At 42.9% G+C, this 20150-nt stretch overlaps 2 protein-coding genes across 2 annotated transcripts; both read left to right on the forward strand.

Annotated features, from left to right (window-relative positions):
• Positions 1-6110: 6110 nt before the first annotated feature.
• LOC115556646 (uncharacterized) lies at positions 6111-7733 on the forward strand. Its single transcript, XM_030373819.1, has 2 exons — positions 6111-7176; positions 7284-7733. Exons 1-2 carry the CDS (start codon positions 6196-6198, stop codon positions 7668-7670), a joined length of 1368 nt encoding a protein of 455 aa, XP_030229679.1. The 5' UTR covers positions 6111-6195; the 3' UTR covers positions 7671-7733.
• Positions 7734-18280: 10547 nt separating this feature from the next.
• On the forward strand, positions 18281-19903 carry LOC115556647 (uncharacterized). The gene is made up of 2 exons (XM_030373820.1): positions 18281-19346; positions 19454-19903. The coding sequence occupies exons 1-2, from the start codon at positions 18366-18368 to the stop codon at positions 19838-19840; spliced, it is 1368 nt and encodes a 455-aa protein (XP_030229680.1). The 5' UTR covers positions 18281-18365; the 3' UTR covers positions 19841-19903.
• The last annotated feature ends 247 nt before the right edge of the window (positions 19904-20150 follow it).

The following is a 20150-nucleotide window of genomic DNA, read 5'->3' on the forward strand; positions in this document are numbered from 1 at the left end:
CGTGGACAGAGCAAGTAGTGCCTGTTTGCTGTTTTACTTGAATTAGAAAAAAAAGGCATTACTTAGCAGGGCATTACATACAAGGCATTACAAAGCATGGAATGTAAAAAGGAGAATGGTACTATATCAAATATTACAAAATAATAGTAAGTAATACCCCTATACAATTTTCAGTATGTGAAGAGAGAAAATAATTCAGATATTACTTTTTTGTAGATCATGAAGAGCTGAGTGTATTTTATATCTACAGATCATATCAACATATTTTGATAAAAAATAAAAGAAAGGCTTACCTTTGATGCATTTAAGATTCTTCACCATGAAATTCCAGTATTTATAATGCCTGTTGCATAAAGCTCCTCCCCCCACAAGCTATTGTTGCAAGCTGAAAGGGGCGTGTTCTTACCTGTGTTTTTGAAGATGTGTATCTCATTTTGGTTAAACTTCAGCAAACTTGCAGACTTTTTCCAAGATTGGCTTTTTCTCCACATTTGATTCATCATTTCAATCACACATTCCCCAAGGTCTGGAAAATAAATAATTGTGTCTGTACATAAATGGATGCATTTCATTCACACACAGAGCAACTGTGGAACTGCAATGCATTTTTGGATAATTTCTTCAAGTGAAACCAGTTTGACTGGTCCTTCCACAAAAGATGTGAAACCAATTTGAATGGCCCATTTACAATTTCTGAAGCAGCACATGACTAAAGGGGTGGGGCTTAGTGTATTCTCCAACCGCACCACTCAGTCCGATTAGGGCACCCGTTTCGGCCTCAGACGCGACGTTGTCCCGCTGCTCTGGAGCTCCGGGAAGACTTCCAGACCGTTGGCGACCAACCGCACCACTCAGTCCGATTAGGGGACCCATTTCGGAATTTGAGTTGATCTGAAATACGAGGGGTGGGGATGAAACTGAGGCCCCTCTCCAGCAGCTGAGTTTCCGTTTCTGACAGATGGAAGATGGTGGATAGGTTCAGAATGTTAGATTCCTGGGGACGGGGGTGTCCCTGTTGGGACTTAGTCCCCGCCCGAAGTTTAACTGATCCAGCCTGTGAAGATGTGAATGGCACCTTCATTGTTTTAAACCATGTTTTAAAAGATGCACATATTCCTGTCTGGCTGTTAGCCGTAATAGTCTGCAGCTGTGGCTCATAGGCTAATTGAGCCACACCCATTCTGGTGCTCCTTAAGAAGGCCAGGGTTTTAGACTGGAGGGAGGCTTGAGTTGTGCAAGTGACTCGACGGTTGTGCTATGTGTTTAAAGTAAAAATATGCTTTTTAACAACAACCTTGTGCGTCGAGAAAACTCTTTTTCACATTTGGTGGCAGTGGTGGGATGATTCCTCTAGCTGAGTGGAGGGGACCCACATTTCGGAAAATATTGTTTGAGGAGCTTCATGGTGGAAGCCGCAGGGAAGGGTGAGCAGGTAGACGAAGAGACCTGCTGGGAGGGGAGATCACTGGTGGAGTTGAACTGCTGTCCTTTGGGGTTGGCCAATGCCTGAAGGAGGAATAGCTCGGGAACTCCTTGTTGCTGACGTGAGCCATGTGGGGAGCTATTGCCAAGCCTTAACAGAACAGCAGTGGCGGAGGACAGTAATGGCTGAGGACTTCCTGATGACATCCCGTGGAGGACCAGTCTGCAGCCCAGGGAAAGTGCTCAGAGGCCAAGTTATTTGCTGGAACTGCAGAGGCCTGAGCGGATTTTGCAGGTGGTCTGGAGGTCTGGATGGAGGAAGTCTCAGAGCTGGGCCTGTGTACTGTGAAGAGTGCAGTGTTTGGCCAAGAAGGAGTGATCTTGGAATGAAGATTGGCGGTCACCAGAGAGACTCTTTGAACTGTTTATTTAACACTTATTACTTGCACAATATTTTACCTTTTTTTATCTACTGCGCTTGGAACCGTGTTTGCAAGCTTAAAAGAGGGGGAAGGAGATGTGAATGGCATCTTCAGTGTTTTAAACCATGTTTTAAAAGATGCACATATTCCTGTCTGGCTGTTAGCCATAATAGTCTAATAGGCTAATTGAGCCACACCCATTCTGGTGCTCCTTAAGAAGGCCAGAGTTTTAGGCCCCGTTTACACAAGGACGCTTGCGGGTGAAAACGACAAAATTTTTATCGGAAGTGCCTTTCGTTTAGACGGTGACAGCGTTTTTGGGGCATGAAAACGCATAAATCTGAAACCACCCTCCAGGGTGGAAAAGTTGAATACGCTCCGCCTTAGCGTTTCCGTCTAAACGGCCAAGACGCAAAACACTGCTCAGATCTGCTCACGTTGCGTACGCGTTTACGTCACATACATGTGCCAGTACAACAAACATGTCAGATTATTTCAATGCATCGGACCTTCAAGCTGCTCTGGCAGCTCTAACAAGTATACAGGAGTTTTTCCACGAAATGTACAGGATATTTACAGATAGTATTACTGAACAGAGAAGGATCTTTTTGGTTTTTGGCGACACGGATAAGAGAAGGAAGATTCTACGCATGCGTTCAGACATGGCTCAGACACTTTTGCGTCACCGTATGCACGCAGATTTCCTCTCCTCTAAACGCGGAATAAAAAGTGAAGACTCAACGCCACTTTTGCGTCTTCTGTTCAGACAGTCATCGTGTAAACGTAGCCTTAGAATTGAGGGAGGCTTGAGTTGTGCAAGTGACTCGACGGTTGTGCTGTGTTAAGTAAAAATATGCTTTTTAACAACAACCATGTGCGTCGAGGAAACTCTTTTTCCCACAGCCAATGTTGAAGTGCGTGTGATGCAGTGTCTGCTGTCCAATGTATGTCGTCATGAGTTGTGTGAAATTCAGAATGGTGTATTTCGAAAAGTGTGTATTTTATAGTGATGAATGAATTAAGGCGTGTTAATAGGGTCTGATGTGGTGCAGATAAATTACGTGAGAAATTAATGAGGGTTGTTTATGCCAACCGATAAAACAATGAGTTTGGTGTCCGGTCTTACTTTTGGGATACGGGCTGAATTCGAATCGCCCATGATGTTTATGGATTTTCTAATCGGGAGGGACCACATAGTGGCTTTGCGATTCGTGTAGGGGTGTATGCGGGGCTGGTGATAAGAAGAACTGAGTAGTGAGTGATCCGGAATTCTGTCTGGGTGATCCGGATACGACTGGTCCTCTCCAACCCACGTCACCTTCCTGTTGTCCTCAGACAGAGAGAGGAGTCTGCCGGCCGTGTTGGGGTCCAGTGTGAGGTCACAGGCATCTGAGGGAGAACCAGACATGATGAGGAATTTCAAAGAGATGATGGAGTGATTTGACTCAGAAGTGACATCAGGCATTGGCAGCGCGAGATGTGCAGAACAAGTTAAACTTCTAGCTCAGTAACATCAACACCTAAGAAAGAAGGTAAGAAAGATAGTCGGAAAACTTTGATTTGCAAGGCAAGCAGGCAAGTGTTGGGCTTGTTACAGTAGCCTATATAGCCTTCAATGCGGTGAAATTTCGGAATTAATAGGCTCGATCTTTCATTTTGCAAAAAAAAAAAAACACAGTAGGCTATATTACCATATTAAAATGGTGTACCAAATTGCGTTTTATTACAATGATAAAAAAGTGTAGGCCTACTAGCCTATGGTAAGGTCAGGTTTGCCGATGTGCTTGGCTATTTTAAAGTTTCTCCCTGTGCATCGATCGGAGACAGACGTCACTTCACTGATAATATTCTGGGGATAGGCTACAACATAGCCAATAGGCTTTCATACTAGGGACTTTATCCTTTAAATATCTTTGCGGCATTGGATCAGTCTCCTTTCAAGAACAGGCAAGAACTTTCTAGCCTCGCGTCAGCAGCGCATATACCTAAAAACAACAGGCGGATGGCGGGCGGGTGCGGTTTTGAAAATGGTTTTGGATGGCGGGCAGATCAAGCGTTTTGTGATGCGGTTGCGGATGAAATAATAGCCCATCCGCGCATCTCTAGAGCTTACCTCTCCCGAAATAAGTGTTTTTTGTGAATGACAGGGTCGTTAAGACTGACAAAAAGATCTCTCACTTACACAGCACTACAAAGCTACTCTCTGCGATACTTTAACTGGAGCTGGACACTAAAAAAATGGGCAAAAACGTTTTTATTCCCATTCTGAGTCTAAGTCCACAAGGATACTCTCAAAAAACAGTTACAATGTTTTTATTCTGCTTCTGAGACAAGTCCAAATGGGCTTAGTAAAAAAAACGGCCAAAAACGTTTTTATTTCCATTCTGTGCCTAAATGTGGATGGACTTAGTCTCAAAAACGGTGAAAATGTTTTTATTCTTCTTCTAGGCCCTTGTTTCCATCCTCCAGAGTGGGCAGGATGTCCTCAGAAGGTGTCCGAAAATAGTGCATGGTCGTCGGACTGACCGTCGGGGATCGGGAGGGTATGTCATGGAGGACTTTCGCACATATGCTGACGCATCAGCACCTGTGGTGAACACCTAAAAATAATGTTTAAAAATAGAAAAAAACATCAGAGATTGTGAGGCTGGGTTCCTAACATCTCCCCAAATAGTTTTCATGCAGATTCATATGATATATTTCACAATTTAAGCAAAATCAAAAATTGGTCTGCATCGTGCTTTGCTTTGTCAACAATGGCATTAACATCGGCATCAGAGCCATCCTTCAAGCATACCCTCCGCAAATGGACAGACAGGCTTGCTTGTGTTTTGAGACAGCGTGGACAGAGCAAGTAGTGCCTGTTTGCTGTTTTACTTGAATTAGAAAAAAAAGGCATTACTTAGCAGGGCATTACATACAAGGCATTACAAAGCATGGAATGTAAAAAGGAGAATGGTACTATATCAAATATTACAAAATAATAGTAAGTAATACCCCTATACAATTTTCAGTATGTGAAGAGAGAAAATAATTCAGATATTACTTTTTTGTAGATCATGAAGAGCTGAGTGTATTTTATATCTACAGATCATATCAACATATTTTGATAAAAAATAAAAGAAAGGCTTACCTTTGATGCATTTAAGATTCTTCACCATGAAATTCCAGTATTTATAATGCCTGTTGCATAAAGCTCCTCCCCCCACAAGCTATTGTTGCAAGCTGAAAGGGGCGTGTTCTTACCTGTGTTTTTGAAGATGTGTATCTCATTTTGGTTAAACTTCAGCAAACTTGCAGACTTTTTCCAAGATTGGCTTTTTCTCCACATTTGATTCATCATTTCAATCACACATTCCCCAATGTCTGGAAAAGATAATAATTGTGTCTGTACATAAATGGATGCATTTCATTCACACACAGAGCAACTGTGGAACTGCAATGCAGTTTTGCATAATTTCTTCAAGTGAAACCAGTTTGAATGGCCCTTCCCCAAAAGATGTGAAACCAATTTGAATGGGCCATTTACAATTTCTAAAGCAGCACATGAATAAAGGGGTGGGGCTTCACTGCACTGGGGCTCTGTTAACCAATGAGCAAAGACTTTGGCATTATAAATACTGGACTGATTTTGAAAGAATTCACTCTCAGAAATTTCTGAAGCAAGAAGGTTCCTGCCACTTCCCACAGAAATCTACCAGCTGAAATCTACTGAACTTCCGAAGAGCATATTCCTTGGCCATCCATTGAATCAAAAGCAATTCTAATTGCTGCCTTCTACTTCTAAAGCGCTGTTATTCCTTGGCAATAGCCTTTAAAAGCAATTTTAATTGCTATTTCTGATCAAGAAGGGTTTTCTCTTCAAAAAGCCTTTTTAATTTGCTATATTTGATTTGACAATTCTGCCTAGAGAACTAAAGCTTACATTCTTAATTTGCTAAATTTGATTTGACCATTCTGCCTAGAGAGCTAAAGCTTACATTCTTAAAGGTTATTGTTCTAATTTGTCTTTCTTCTGAACAGCCGTAATTCTTCCAGAGATTCATCTTCACTCACTGTCTCATCTTAAGAAATGGCTGGGGAAAAGTAAGTAATATTTAATGCCTCTGTTTATATATATATATATATATATATATATATATATATATATATATATATATATATATATATATATAGTGTAATTGCTCATGAAGTATTACCATGTTTTAAATGTTTTGTTGTGACGACTTCTGAATGAACGTATTTCTTTTCTATTACCAGGAAATCTGCAGCTGCACATAGACACTATCTACTCTGTCCAGTTTGTTTGAGGACCCAAGACTCTCTATCCTGTCACCTGCGCAGAGTCTGCATGAAGGATAAGACACCACCAGTGATCCTAGAGGTGGTTGAAAAGGCCAAGAAAGATGTGTGTGACCTCCTGAAGAATGGACGGGCTTTTAGTTATGCAGTCCTGAAGCAAATCGTCTCATCACCAAATCCAATCGAAGGATTGATTGAGGAGCTGAAATACCATCACTTGTTTGTGACAGGAGTCCCTCCTCCTCTGCCCATTGGTAATCCAAGGTTGGTCACCGAAACCCTTTCTGAATGCCCTGGGGAGGCACCCGGAGAGACAGAGCCATCTGATGTGGAATCTTGCGGCAGCAATGAGCTTTTTCAATGTAGACAAGAGAAAACGTATACCAAAGACAAAATGGTGAAAGCGAAGGATTTAGGCATTTTGAAAAAGCATTCAGCAGATCATCCATTGCTCAAGCGCTTTGCAGACTACCTAAAGAATGATTACGAAAATGCAAAGTACCAACAGGAGGTTGACACTGTTTCCCGGTACCTGTATTTTGCTGATCCTACGGAACCATCTTTGAAGTTTGTCAATGACAGAGAGAAGCTCAGAGACTTCCTGGGTCAACAGGCTAAGGCAGGGTATAAGGCACAAACATCAGGAAATTACATCAAGTGCTTGAAAAGGTTCTTGGAGTTCCACTTGACAAGGACCGGCTTGAGACAGGATGACAGGGAGCTCTACAAGCAGTGCACGTTATATTTGAGTTTTTTAACTTCTTCACAGAGTGTCCTCTCTAAGCAAGCGAGCAAAGAAATTGTGCAAAAGAGGCATGCCTTGTTGTTTGACAAAAGTCAACCCACACCTCGTGAATGCTTGGCTGTTCTTGATAAAGGTGAAGGTGACTTAGTGAAAATCATGAATCAACTTGATGACAGTTCTTCTTCCTCCCTGAGTAGGACTGAGTGCATATTTGTGCTATACTATCTTGAGGCAATTGTCATACTAAGACACTGCCAACGGCCATGTGTGGTGCAGAGCATGAAGGTGAGTGTTACTGCTCTATTGTGCTCTTATGTGCTCTATTGATAAATTTACCCTGACATTTTAGCCTTACATTTCCTAATCAATGGCATATCCTCTTTTTGTTACAGGTCAAGGAATGGCTTGAACGGAAACACGCAGATGATGATTCAATCGTTTTTGTAAAGGACCACAAGACGGCTGCACATTTCTCAATTGTCCTGTCCAAGAAGGAGGAGGCGTGGTTTGAGAAATATTACAACAAAGTGCGGCCACAGCTCCTTGCTGGCGAAAGGAAACGTAAGCGAGATGAGCAGGATGAAAAGGATGGAGATGATTTTTTCTTTGTGTCCTCCCGCGGTAAGCCAATTAACAATGCAGCTGGTGATCTGATAAAGCTCCAGCAAAAGTGCAACGTCCCCCAGGTGAGCAGCCAGGTTGTACGGAGGGTATTTCAGACAGCAGCTAACCGCCTGGATGACCCTCAGAAGAAAGCAGTTTTTGACTACCTGGGATGAGGACTCCAAAATCGTACCATGACCCGTTTGGTGAGATGTTTCATATGTTTTTTAGTGGATCAATTCTTGGCATGTATGGATAAACTCTGAATATGATGCGTGGCCTTTGACCTTTGGGGGGTGGTGGGGCGGCGGGTGACTCCTAAAGCTTACAGGGCATCTGCCTTCAGAGACACATATGACATGTCCCTGTTTGGTGAAATGTTTCATCTGTGTGTTTGTTTGTGCTGATGGCTCTTTAAAGGATAGGGATGAGGACTCCAAAAGCGTGAAATGACCCATTTTGGTGAAATGTTTCATATGTGTTTTTTAGTGCTGATTTTTGTTTTTGTTGTGTAGCTGTTTTGCAACTTGTTCTAGCTTGTGTAACTTAAATTGAGGTTCTGTGGTGATATCCTGTTTCTTATCTTTAGAGATATATCAATTAAAAATCTTATTCATTCTAGAGGACTGCTGAGGTTTCTCTCATTTTGGTAAACTTCAACACACTTGCAGACTTTTTCCAAGATTGGCTTTTTTTCCAAAGACAGAGATACACTTTCAAGATATTTTATTAACATTTGCACTTCACATTTTGATTCATCATTTCAATCACACATTCCCCAAGGTCTGGAAAATAAATAATTGTGTCTGTACATAAATGGATGCATTTCATTCACACACAGAGCAACTGTGGAACTGCAATGCATTTTTGGATAATTTCTTCAAGTGAAACCAGTTTGACTGGTCCTTCCACAAAAGATGTGAAACCAATTTGAATGGCCCATTTACAATTTCTGAAGCAGCACATGACTAAAGGGGTGGGGCTTAGTGTATTCTCCAACCGCACCACTCAGTCCGATTAGGGCACCCGTTTCGGCCTCAGACGCGACGTTGTCCCGCTGCTCTGGAGCTCCGGGAAGACTTCCAGACCGTTGGCGACCAACCGCACCACTCAGTCCGATTAGGGGACCCATTTCGGAATTTGAGTTGATCTGAAATACGAGGGGTGGGGATGAAACTGAGGCCCCTCTCCAGCAGCTGAGTTTCCGTTTCTGACAGATGGAAGATGGTGGATAGGTTCAGAATGTTAGATTCCTGGGGACGGGGGTGTCCCTGTTGGGACTTAGTCCCCGCCCGAAGTTTAACTGATCCAGCCTGTGAAGATGTGAATGGCACCTTCATTGTTTTAAACCATGTTTTAAAAGATGCACATATTCCTGTCTGGCTGTTAGCCGTAATAGTCTGCAGCTGTGGCTCATAGGCTAATTGAGCCACACCCATTCTGGTGCTCCTTAAGAAGGCCAGGGTTTTAGACTGGAGGGAGGCTTGAGTTGTGCAAGTGACTCGACGGTTGTGCTATGTGTTTAAAGTAAAAATATGCTTTTTAACAACAACCTTGTGCGTCGAGAAAACTCTTTTTCACATTTGGAGGCAGTGGTGGGATGATTCCTCTAGCTGAGTGGAGGGGACCCACATTTCGGAAAATATTGTTTGAGGAGCTTCATGGTGGAAGCCGCAGGGAAGGGTGAGCAGGTAGACGAAGAGACCTGCTGGGAGGGGAGATCACTGGTGGAGTTGAACTGCTGTCCTTTGGGGTTGGCCAATGCCTGAAGGAGGAATAGCTCGGGAACTCCTTGTTGCTGACGTGAGCCATGTGGGGAGCTATTGCCAAGCCTTAACAGAACAGCAGTGGCGGAGGACAGTAATGGCTGAGGACTTCCTGATGACATCCCGTGGAGGACCAGTCTGCAGCCCAGGGAAAGTGCTCAGAGGCCAAGTTATTTGCTGGAACTGCAGAGGCCTGAGCGGATTTTGCAGGTGGTCTGGAGGTCTGGATGGAGGAAGTCTCAGAGCTGGGCCTGTGTACTGTGAAGAGTGCAGTGTTTGGCCAAGAAGGAGTGATCTTGGAATGAAGATTGGCGGTCACCAGAGAGACTCTTTGAACTGTTTATTTAATACTTATTACTTGCACAATATTTTACCTTTTTTTATCTACTGCGCTTGGAACCGTGTTTGCAAGCTTAAAAGAGGGGGAAGGAGATGTGAATGGCATCTTCAGTGTTTTAAACCATGTTTTAAAAGATGCACATATTCCTGTCTGGCTGTTAGCCATAATAGTCTAATAGGCTAATTGAGCCACACCCATTCTGGTGCTCCTTAAGAAGGCCAGAGTTTTAGGCCCCGTTTACACAAGGACGCTTGCGGGTGAAAACGACAAAATTTTTATCGGAAGTGCCTTTCGTTTAGACGGTGACAGCGTTTTTGGGGCATGAAAACGCATAAATCTGAAACCACCCTCCAGGGTGGAAAAGTTGAATACGCTCCGCCTTAGCGTTTCCGTCTAAACGGCCAAGACGCAAAACACTGCTCAGATCTGCTCACGTTGCGTACGCGTTTACGTCACATACATGTGCCAGTACAACAAACATGTCAGATTATTTCAATGCATCGGACCTTCAAGCTGCTCTGGCAGCTCTAACAAGTATACAGGAGTTTTTCCACGAAATGTACAGGATATTTACAGATAGTATTACTGAACAGAGAAGGATCTTTTTGGTTTTTGGCGACACGGATAAGAGAAGGAAGATTCTACGCATGCGTTCAGACATGGCTCAGACACTTTTGCGTCACCGTATGCACGCAGATTTCCTCTCCTCTAAACGCGGAATAAAAAGTGAAGACTCAACGCCACTTTTGCGTCTTCTGTTCAGACAGTCATCGTGTAAACGTAGCCTTAGAATTGAGGGAGGCTTGAGTTGTGCAAGTGACTCGACGGTTGTGCTGTGTTAAGTAAAAATATGCTTTTTAACAACAACCATGTGCGTCGAGGAAACTCTTTTTCCCACAGCCAATGTTGAAGTGCGTGTGATGCAGTGTCTGCTGTCCAATGTATGTCGTCATGAGTTGTGTGAAATTCAGAATGGTGTATTTCGAAAAGTGTGTATTTTATAGTGATGAATGAATTAAGGCGTGTTAATAGGGTCTGATGTGGTGCAGATAAATTACGTGAGAAATTAATGAGGGTTGTTTATGCCAACCGATAAAACAATGAGTTTGGTGTCCGGTCTTACTTTTGGGATACGGGCTGAATTCGAATCGCCCATGATGTTTATGGATTTTCTAATCGGGAGGGACCACATAGTGGCTTTGCGATTCGTGTAGGGGTGTATGCGGGGCTGGTGATAAGAAGAACTGAGTAGTGAGTGATCCGGAATTCTGTCTGGGTGATCCGGATACGACTGGTCCTCTCCAACCCACGTCACCTTCCTGTTGTCCTCAGACAGAGAGAGGAGTCTGCCGGCCGTGTTGGGGTCCAGTGTGAGGTCACAGGCATCTGAGGGAGAACCAGACATGATGAGGAATTTCAAAGAGATGATGGAGTGATTTGACTCAGAAGTGACATCAGGCATTGGCAGCGCGAGATGTGCAGAACAAGTTAAACTTCTAGCTCAGTAACATCAACACCTAAGAAAGAAGGTAAGAAAGATAGTCGGAAAACTTTGATTTGCAAGGCAAGCAGGCAAGTGTTGGGCTTGTTACAGTAGCCTATATAGCCTTCAATGCGGTGAAATTTCGGAATTAATAGGCTCGATCTTTCATTTTGCAAAAAAAAAAAAACACAGTAGGCTATATTACCATATTAAAATGGTGTACCAAATTGCGTTTTATTACAATGATAAAAAAGTGTAGGCCTACTAGCCTATGGTAAGGTCAGGTTTGCCGATGTGCTTGGCTATTTTAAAGTTTCTCCCTGTGCATCGATCGGAGACAGACGTCACTTCACTGATAATATTCTGGGGATAGGCTACAACATAGCCAATAGGCTTTCATACTAGGGACTTTATCCTTTAAATATCTTTGCGGCATTGGATCAGTCTCCTTTCAAGAACAGGCAAGAACTTTCTAGCCTCGCGTCAGCAGCGCATATACCTAAAAACAACAGGCGGATGGCGGGCGGGTGCGGTTTTGAAAATGGTTTTGGATGGCGGGCAGATCAAGCGTTTTGTGATGCGGTTGCGGATGAAATAATAGCCCATCCGCGCATCTCTAGAGCTTACCTCTCCCGAAATAAGTGTTTTTTGTGAATGACAGGGTCGTTAAGACTGACAAAAAGATCTCTCACTTACACAGCACTACAAAGCTACTCTCTGTGATACTTTAACTGGAGCTGGACACTAAAAAAATGGGCAAAAACGTTTTTATTCCCATTCTGAGTCTAAGTCCACAAGGATACTCTCAAAAAACAGTTACAATGTTTTTATTCTGCTTCTGAGACAAGTCCAAATGGGCTTAGTAAAAAAAACGGCCAAAAACGTTTTTATTTCCATTCTGTGCCTAAATGTGGATGGACTTAGTCTCAAAAACGGTGAAAATGTTTTTATTCTTCTTCTAGGCCCTTGTTTCCATCCTCCAGAGTGGGCAGGATGTCCTCAGAAGGTGTCCGAAAATAGTGCATGGTCGTCGGACTGACCGTCGGTTTCATATGTTTTTTAGTGGATCAATTCTTGGCATGTATGGATAAACTCTGAATATGATGCGTGGCCTTTGACCTTTGGGGGGTGGTGGGGCGGCGGGTGACTCCTAAAGCTTACAGGGCATCTGCCTTCAGAGACACATATGACATGTCCCTGTTTGGTGAAATGTTTCATCTGTGTGTTTGTTTGTGCTGATGGCTCTTTAAAGGATAGGGATGAGGACTCCAAAAGCGTGAAATGACCCATTTTGGTGAAATGTTTCATATGTGTTTTTTAGTGCTGATTTTTGTTTTTGTTGTGTAGCTGTTTTGCAACTTGTTCTAGCTTGTGTAACTTAAATTGAGGTTCTGTGGTGATATCCTGTTTCTTATCTTTAGAGATATATCAATTAAAAATCTTATTCATTCTAGAGGACTGCTGAGGTTTCTCTCATTTTGGTAAACTTCAACACACTTGCAGACTTTTTCCAAGATTGGCTTTTTTTCCAAAGACAGAGATACACTTTCAAGATATTTTATTAACATTTGCACTTCACATTTTGATTCATCATTTCAATCACACATTCCCCAAGGTCTGGAAAATAAATAATTGTGTCTGTACATAAATGGATGCATTTCATTCACACACAGAGCAACTGTGGAACTGCAATGCATTTTTGGATAATTTCTTCAAGTGAAACCAGTTTGACTGGTCCTTCCACAAAAGATGTGAAACCAATTTGAATGGCCCATTTACAATTTCTGAAGCAGCACATGACTAAAGGGGTGGGGCTTAGTGTATTCTCCAACCGCACCACTCAGTCCGATTAGGGCACCCGTTTCGGCCTCAGACGCGACGTTGTCCCGCTGCTCTGGAGCTCCGGGAAGACTTCCAGACCGTTGGCGACCAACCGCACCACTCAGTCCGATTAGGGGACCCATTTCGGAATTTGAGTTGATCTGAAATACGAGGGGTGGGGATGAAACTGAGGCCCCTCTCCAGCAGCTGAGTTTCCGTTTCTGACAGATGGAAGATGGTGGATAGGTTCAGAATGTTAGATTCCTGGGGACGGGGGTGTCCCTGTTGGGACTTAGTCCCCGCCCGAAGTTTAACTGATCCAGCCTGTGAAGATGTGAATGGCACCTTCATTGTTTTAAACCATGTTTTAAAAGATGCACATATTCCTGTCTGGCTGTTAGCCGTAATAGTCTGCAGCTGTGGCTCATAGGCTAATTGAGCCACACCCATTCTGGTGCTCCTTAAGAAGGCCAGGGTTTTAGACTGGAGGGAGGCTTGAGTTGTGCAAGTGACTCGACGGTTGTGCTATGTGTTTAAAGTAAAAATATGCTTTTTAACAACAACCTTGTGCGTCGAGAAAACTCTTTTTCACATTTGGTGGCAGTGGTGGGATGATTCCTCTAGCTGAGTGGAGGGGACCCACATTTCGGAAAATATTGTTTGAGGAGCTTCATGGTGGAAGCCGCAGGGAAGGGTGAGCAGGTAGACGAAGAGACCTGCTGGGAGGGGAGATCACTGGTGGAGTTGAACTGCTGTCCTTTGGGGTTGGCCAATGCCTGAAGGAGGAATAGCTCGGGAACTCCTTGTTGCTGACGTGAGCCATGTGGGGAGCTATTGCCAAGCCTTAACAGAACAGCAGTGGCGGAGGACAGTAATGGCTGAGGACTTCCTGATGACATCCCGTGGAGGACCAGTCTGCAGCCCAGGGAAAGTGCTCAGAGGCCAAGTTATTTGCTGGAACTGCAGAGGCCTGAGCGGATTTTGCAGGTGGTCTGGAGGTCTGGATGGAGGAAGTCTCAGAGCTGGGCCTGTGTACTGTGAAGAGTGCAGTGTTTGGCCAAGAAGGAGTGATCTTGGAATGAAGATTGGCGGTCACCAGAGAGACTCTTTGAACTGTTTATTTAATACTTATTACTTGCACAATATTTTACCTTTTTTTATCTACTGCGCTTGGAACCGTGTTTGCAAGCTTAAAAGAGGGGGAAGGAGATGTGAATGGCATCTTCAGTGTTTTAAACCATGTTTTAAAAGATGCACATATTCCTGTCTGGCTGTTAGCCATAATAGTCTAATAGGCTAATTGAGCCACACCCATTCTGGTGCTCCTTAAGAAGGCCAGAGTTTTAGGCCCCGTTTACACAAGGACGCTTGCGGGTGAAAACGACAAAATTTTTATCGGAAGTGCCTTTCGTTTAGACGGTGACAGCGTTTTTGGGGCATGAAAACGCATAAATCTGAAACCACCCTCCAGGGTGGAAAAGTTGAATACGCTCCGCCTTAGCGTTTCCGTCTAAACGGCCAAGACGCAAAACACTGCTCAGATCTGCTCACGTTGCGTACGCGTTTACGTCACATACATGTGCCAGTACAACAAACATGTCAGATTATTTCAATGCATCGGACCTTCAAGCTGCTCTGGCAGCTCTAACAAGTATACAGGAGTTTTTCCACGAAATGTACAGGATATTTACAGATAGTATTACTGAACAGAGAAGGATCTTTTTGGTTTTTGGCGACACGGATAAGAGAAGGAAGATTCTACGCATGCGTTCAGACATGGCTCAGACACTTTTGCGTCACCGTATGCACGCAGATTTCCTCTCCTCTAAACGCGGAATAAAAAGTGAAGACTCAACGCCACTTTTGCGTCTTCTGTTCAGACAGTCATCGTGTAAACGTAGCCTTAGAATTGAGGGAGGCTTGAGTTGTGCAAGTGACTCGACGGTTGTGCTGTGTTAAGTAAAAATATGCTTTTTAACAACAACCATGTGCGTCGAGGAAACTCTTTTTCCCACAGCCAATGTTGAAGTGCGTGTGATGCAGTGTCTGCTGTCCAATGTATGTCGTCATGAGTTGTGTGAAATTCAGAATGGTGTATTTCGAAAAGTGTGTATTTTATAGTGATGAATGAATTAAGGCGTGTTAATAGGGTCTGATGTGGTGCAGATAAATTACGTGAGAAATTAATGAGGGTTGTTTATGCCAACCGATAAAACAATGAGTTTGGTGTCCGGTCTTACTTTTGGGATACGGGCTGAATTCGAATCGCCCATGATGTTTATGGATTTTCTAATCGGGAGGGACCACATAGTGGCTTTGCGATTCGTGTAGGGGTGTATGCGGGGCTGGTGATAAGAAGAACTGAGTAGTGAGTGATCCGGAATTCTGTCTGGGTGATCCGGATACGACTGGTCCTCTCCAACCCACGTCACCTTCCTGTTGTCCTCAGACAGAGAGAGGAGTCTGCCGGCCGTGTTGGGGTCCAGTGTGAGGTCACAGGCATCTGAGGGAGAACCAGACATGATGAGGAATTTCAAAGAGATGATGGAGTGATTTGACTCAGAAGTGACATCAGGCATTGGCAGCGCGAGATGTGCAGAACAAGTTAAACTTCTAGCTCAGTAACATCAACACCTAAGAAAGAAGGTAAGAAAGATAGTCGGAAAACTTTGATTTGCAAGGCAAGCAGGCAAGTGTTGGGCTTGTTACAGTAGCCTATATAGCCTTCAATGCGGTGAAATTTCGGAATTAATAGGCTCGATCTTTCATTTTGCAAAAAAAAAAAAACACAGTAGGCTATATTACCATATTAAAATGGTGTACCAAATTGCGTTTTATTACAATGATAAAAAAGTGTAGGCCTACTAGCCTATGGTAAGGTCAGGTTTGCCGATGTGCTTGGCTATTTTAAAGTTTCTCCCTGTGCATCGATCGGAGACAGACGTCACTTCACTGATAATATTCTGGGGATAGGCTACAACATAGCCAATAGGCTTTCATACTAGGGACTTTATCCTTTAAATATCTTTGCGGCATTGGATCAGTCTCCTTTCAAGAACAGGCAAGAACTTTCTAGCCTCGCGTCAGCAGCGCATATACCTAAAAACAACAGGCGGATGGCGGGCGGGTGCGGTTTTGAAAATGGTTTTGGATGGCGGGCAGATCAAGCGTTTTGTGATGCGGTTGCGGATGAAATAATAGCCCATCCGCGCATCTCTAGAGCTTACCTCTCCCGAAATAAGTGTTTTTTGTGAATGACAGGGTCGTTAAGACTGACAAAAAGATCTCTCACTTACACAGCACTACAAAGCTACTCTCTGTGATACTTTAACTGGAGCTGGACACTAAAAAAATGGGCAAAAACGTTTTTATTCCCATTCTGAGTCTAAGTCCACAAGGATACTCTCAAAAAACAGTTACAATGTTTTTATTCTGCTTCTGAGACAAGTCCAAATGGGCTTAGTAAAAAAAACGGCCAAAAACGTTTTTATTTCCATTCTGTGCCTAAATGTGGATGGACTTAGTCTCAAAAACGGTGAAAATGTTTTTATTCTTCTTCTAGGCCCTTGTTTCCATCCTCCAGAGTGGGCAGGATGTCCTCAGAAGGTGTCCGAAAATAGTGCATGGTCGTCGGACTGACCGTCGGGGATCGGGAGGGTATGTCATGGAGGACTTTCGCACATATGCTGACGCATCAGCACCTGTGGTGAACACCTAAAAATAATGTTTAAAAATAGAAAAAAACATCAGAGATTGTGAGGCTTGGTTCCTAACATCTCCCCAAATAGTTTTCATGCAGATTCATATGATATATTTCACAATTTAAGCAAAATCAAAAATTGGTCTGCATCGTGCTTTGCTTTGTCAACAATGGCATTAACATCGGCATCAGAGCCATCCTTCAAGCATACCCTCCGCAAATGGACAGACAGGCTTGCTTGTGTTTTGAGACAGCGTGGACAGAGCAAGTAGTGCCTGTTTGCTGTTTTACTTGAATTAGAAAAAAAAGGCATTACTTAGCAGGGCATTACATACAAGGCATTACAAAGCATGGAATGTAAAAAGGAGAATGGTACTATATCAAATATTACAAAATAATAGTAAGTAATACCCCTATACAATTTTCAGTATGTGAAGAGAGAAAATAATTCAGATATTACTTTTTTGTAGATCATGAAGAGCTGAGTGTATTTTATATCTACAGATCATATCAACATATTTTGATAAAAAATAAAAGAAAGGCTTACCTTTGATGCATTTAAGATTCTTCACCATGAAATTCCAGTATTTATAATGCCTGTTGCATAAAGCTCCTCCCCCCACAAGCTATTGTTGCAAGCTGAAAGGGGCGTGTTCTTACCTGTGTTTTTGAAGATGTGTATCTCATTTTGGTTAAACTTCAGCAAACTTGCAGACTTTTTCCAAGATTGGCTTTTTCTCCACATTTGATTCATCATTTCAATCACACATTCCCCAATGTCTGGAAAAGATAATAATTGTGTCTGTACATAAATGGATGCATTTCATTCACACACAGAGCAACTGTGGAACTGCAATGCAGTTTTGCATAATTTCTTCAAGTGAAACCAGTTTGAATGGCCCTTCCCCAAAAGATGTGAAACCAATTTGAATGGGCTATTTACAATTTCTAAAGCAGCACATGAATAAAGGGGTGGGGCTTCACTGCACTGGGGCTCTGTTAACCAATGAGCAAAGACTTTGGCATTATAAATACTGGACTGATTTTGAAAGAATTCACTCTCAGAAATTTCTGAAGCAAGAAGGTTCCTGCCACTTCCCACATAAATCTACCAGCTGAAATCTACTGAACTTCCGAAGAGCATATTCCTTGGCCATCCATTGAATCAAAAGCAATTCTAATTGCTGCCTTCTACTTCTAAAGCGCTGTTATTCCTTGGCAATAGCCTTTAAAAGCAATTTTAATTGCTATTTCTGATCAAGAAGGGTTTTCTCTTCAAAAAGCCTTTTTAATTTGCTATATTTGATTTGACAATTCTGCCTAGAGAACTAAAGCTTACATTCTTAATTTGCTAAATTTGATTTGACCATTCTGCCTAGAGAGCTAAAGCTTACATTCTTAAAGGTTATTGTTCTAATTTGTCTTTCTTCTGAACAGCCGTAATTCTTCCAGAGATTCATCTTCACTCACTGTCTCATCTTAAGAAATGGCTGGGGAAAAGTAAGTAATATTTAATGCCTCTGTTTATATATATATATATATATATATATATATATATATATATATATATATATATATATATATAGTGTAATTGCTCATGAAGTATTACCATGTTTTAAATGTTTTGTTGTGACGACTTCTGAATGAACGTATTTCTTTTCTATTACCAGGAAATCTGCAGCTGCACATAGACACTATCTACTCTGTCCAGTTTGTTTGAGGACCCAAGACTCTCTATCCTGTCACCTGCGCAGAGTCTGCATGAAGGATAAGACACCACCAGTGATCCTAGAGGTGGTTGAAAAGGCCAAGAAAGATGTGTGTGACCTCCTGAAGAATGGACGGGCTTTTAGTTATGCAGTCCTGAAGCAAATCGTCTCATCACCAAATCCAATCGAAGGATTGATTGAGGAGCTGAAATACCATCACTTGTTTGTGACAGGAGTCCCTCCTCCTCTGCCCATTGGTAATCCAAGGTTGGTCACCGAAACCCTTTCTGAATGCCCTGGGGAGGCACCCGGAGAGACAGAGCCATCTGATGTGGAATCTTGCGGCAGCAATGAGCTTTTTCAATGTAGACAAGAGAAAACGTATACCAAAGACAAAATGGTGAAAGCGAAGGATTTAGGCATTTTGAAAAAGCATTCAGCAGATCATCCATTGCTCAAGCGCTTTGCAGACTACCTAAAGAATGATTACGAAAATGCAAAGTACCAACAGGAGGTTGACACTGTTTCCCGGTACCTGTATTTTGCTGATCCTACGGAACCATCTTTGAAGTTTGTCAATGACAGAGAGAAGCTCAGAGACTTCCTGGGTCAACAGGCTAAGGCAGGGTATAAGGCACAAACATCAGGAAATTACATCAAGTGCTTGAAAAGGTTCTTGGAGTTCCACTTGACAAGGACCGGCTTGAGACAGGATGACAGGGAGCTCTACAAGCAGTGCACGTTATATTTGAGTTTTTTAACTTCTTCACAGAGTGTCCTCTCTAAGCAAGCGAGCAAAGAAATTGTGCAAAAGAGGCATGCCTTGTTGTTTGACAAAAGTCAACCCACACCTCGTGAATGCTTGGCTGTTCTTGATAAAGGTGAAGGTGACTTAGTGAAAATCATGAATCAACTTGATGACAGTTCTTCTTCCTCCCTGAGTAGGACTGAGTGCATATTTGTGCTATACTATCTTGAGGCAATTGTCATACTAAGACACTGCCAACGGCCATGTGTGGTGCAGAGCATGAAGGTGAGTGTTACTGCTCTATTGTGCTCTTATGTGCTCTATTGATAAATTTACCCTGACATTTTAGCCTTACATTTCCTAATCAATGGCATATCCTCTTTTTGTTACAGGTCAAGGAATGGCTTGAACGGAAACACGCAGATGATGATTCAATCGTTTTTGTAAAGGACCACAAGACGGCTGCACATTTCTCAATTGTCCTGTCCAAGAAGGAGGAGGCGTGGTTTGAGAAATATTACAACAAAGTGCGGCCACAGCTCCTTGCTGGCGAAAGGAAACGTAAGCGAGATGAGCAGGATGAAAAGGATGGAGATGATTTTTTCTTTGTGTCCTCCCGCGGTAAGCCAATTAACAATGCAGCTGGTGATCTGATAAAGCTCCAGCAAAAGTGCAACGTCCCCCAGGTGAGCAGCCAGGTTGTACGGAGGGTATTTCAGACAGCAGCTAACCGCCTGGATGACCCTCAGAAGAAAGCAGTTTTTGACTACCTGGGATGAGGACTCCAAAATCGTACCATGACCCGTTTGGTGAGATGTTTCATATGTTTTTTAGTGGATCAATTCTTGGCATGTATGGATAAACTCTGAATATGATGCGTGGCCTTTGACCTTTGGGGGGTGGTGGGGCGGCGGGTGACTCCTAAAGCTTACAGGGCATCTGCCTTCAGAGACACATATGACATGTCCCTGTTTGGTGAAATGTTTCATCTGTGTGTTTGTTTGTGCTGATGGCTCTTTAAAGGATAGGGATGAGGACTCCAAAAGCGTGAAATGACCCATTTTGGTGAAATGTTTCATATGTGTTTTT

This window comes from Gadus morhua, chromosome 13 (assembly GCF_902167405.1).
Source record: "Gadus morhua chromosome 13, gadMor3.0, whole genome shotgun sequence".
NCBI lineage: Eukaryota > Metazoa > Chordata > Actinopteri > Gadiformes > Gadidae > Gadus > Gadus morhua.

Coding starts and splice junctions, on each gene's coding strand:
- LOC115556647 (XM_030373820.1), top strand. CDS start 18,366: ATGAAGGATAAGACACCACCAGTGATCCTAGAGGTGGTTGAAAAGGCC. Junction 19,347..19,453: donor GTGTGGTGCAGAGCATGAAG/GTGAGTGTTACT, acceptor TTTTTGTTACAG/GTCAAGGAATGGCTTGAACG.
- LOC115556646 (XM_030373819.1), top strand. CDS start 6,196: ATGAAGGATAAGACACCACCAGTGATCCTAGAGGTGGTTGAAAAGGCC. Junction 7,177..7,283: donor GTGTGGTGCAGAGCATGAAG/GTGAGTGTTACT, acceptor TTTTTGTTACAG/GTCAAGGAATGGCTTGAACG.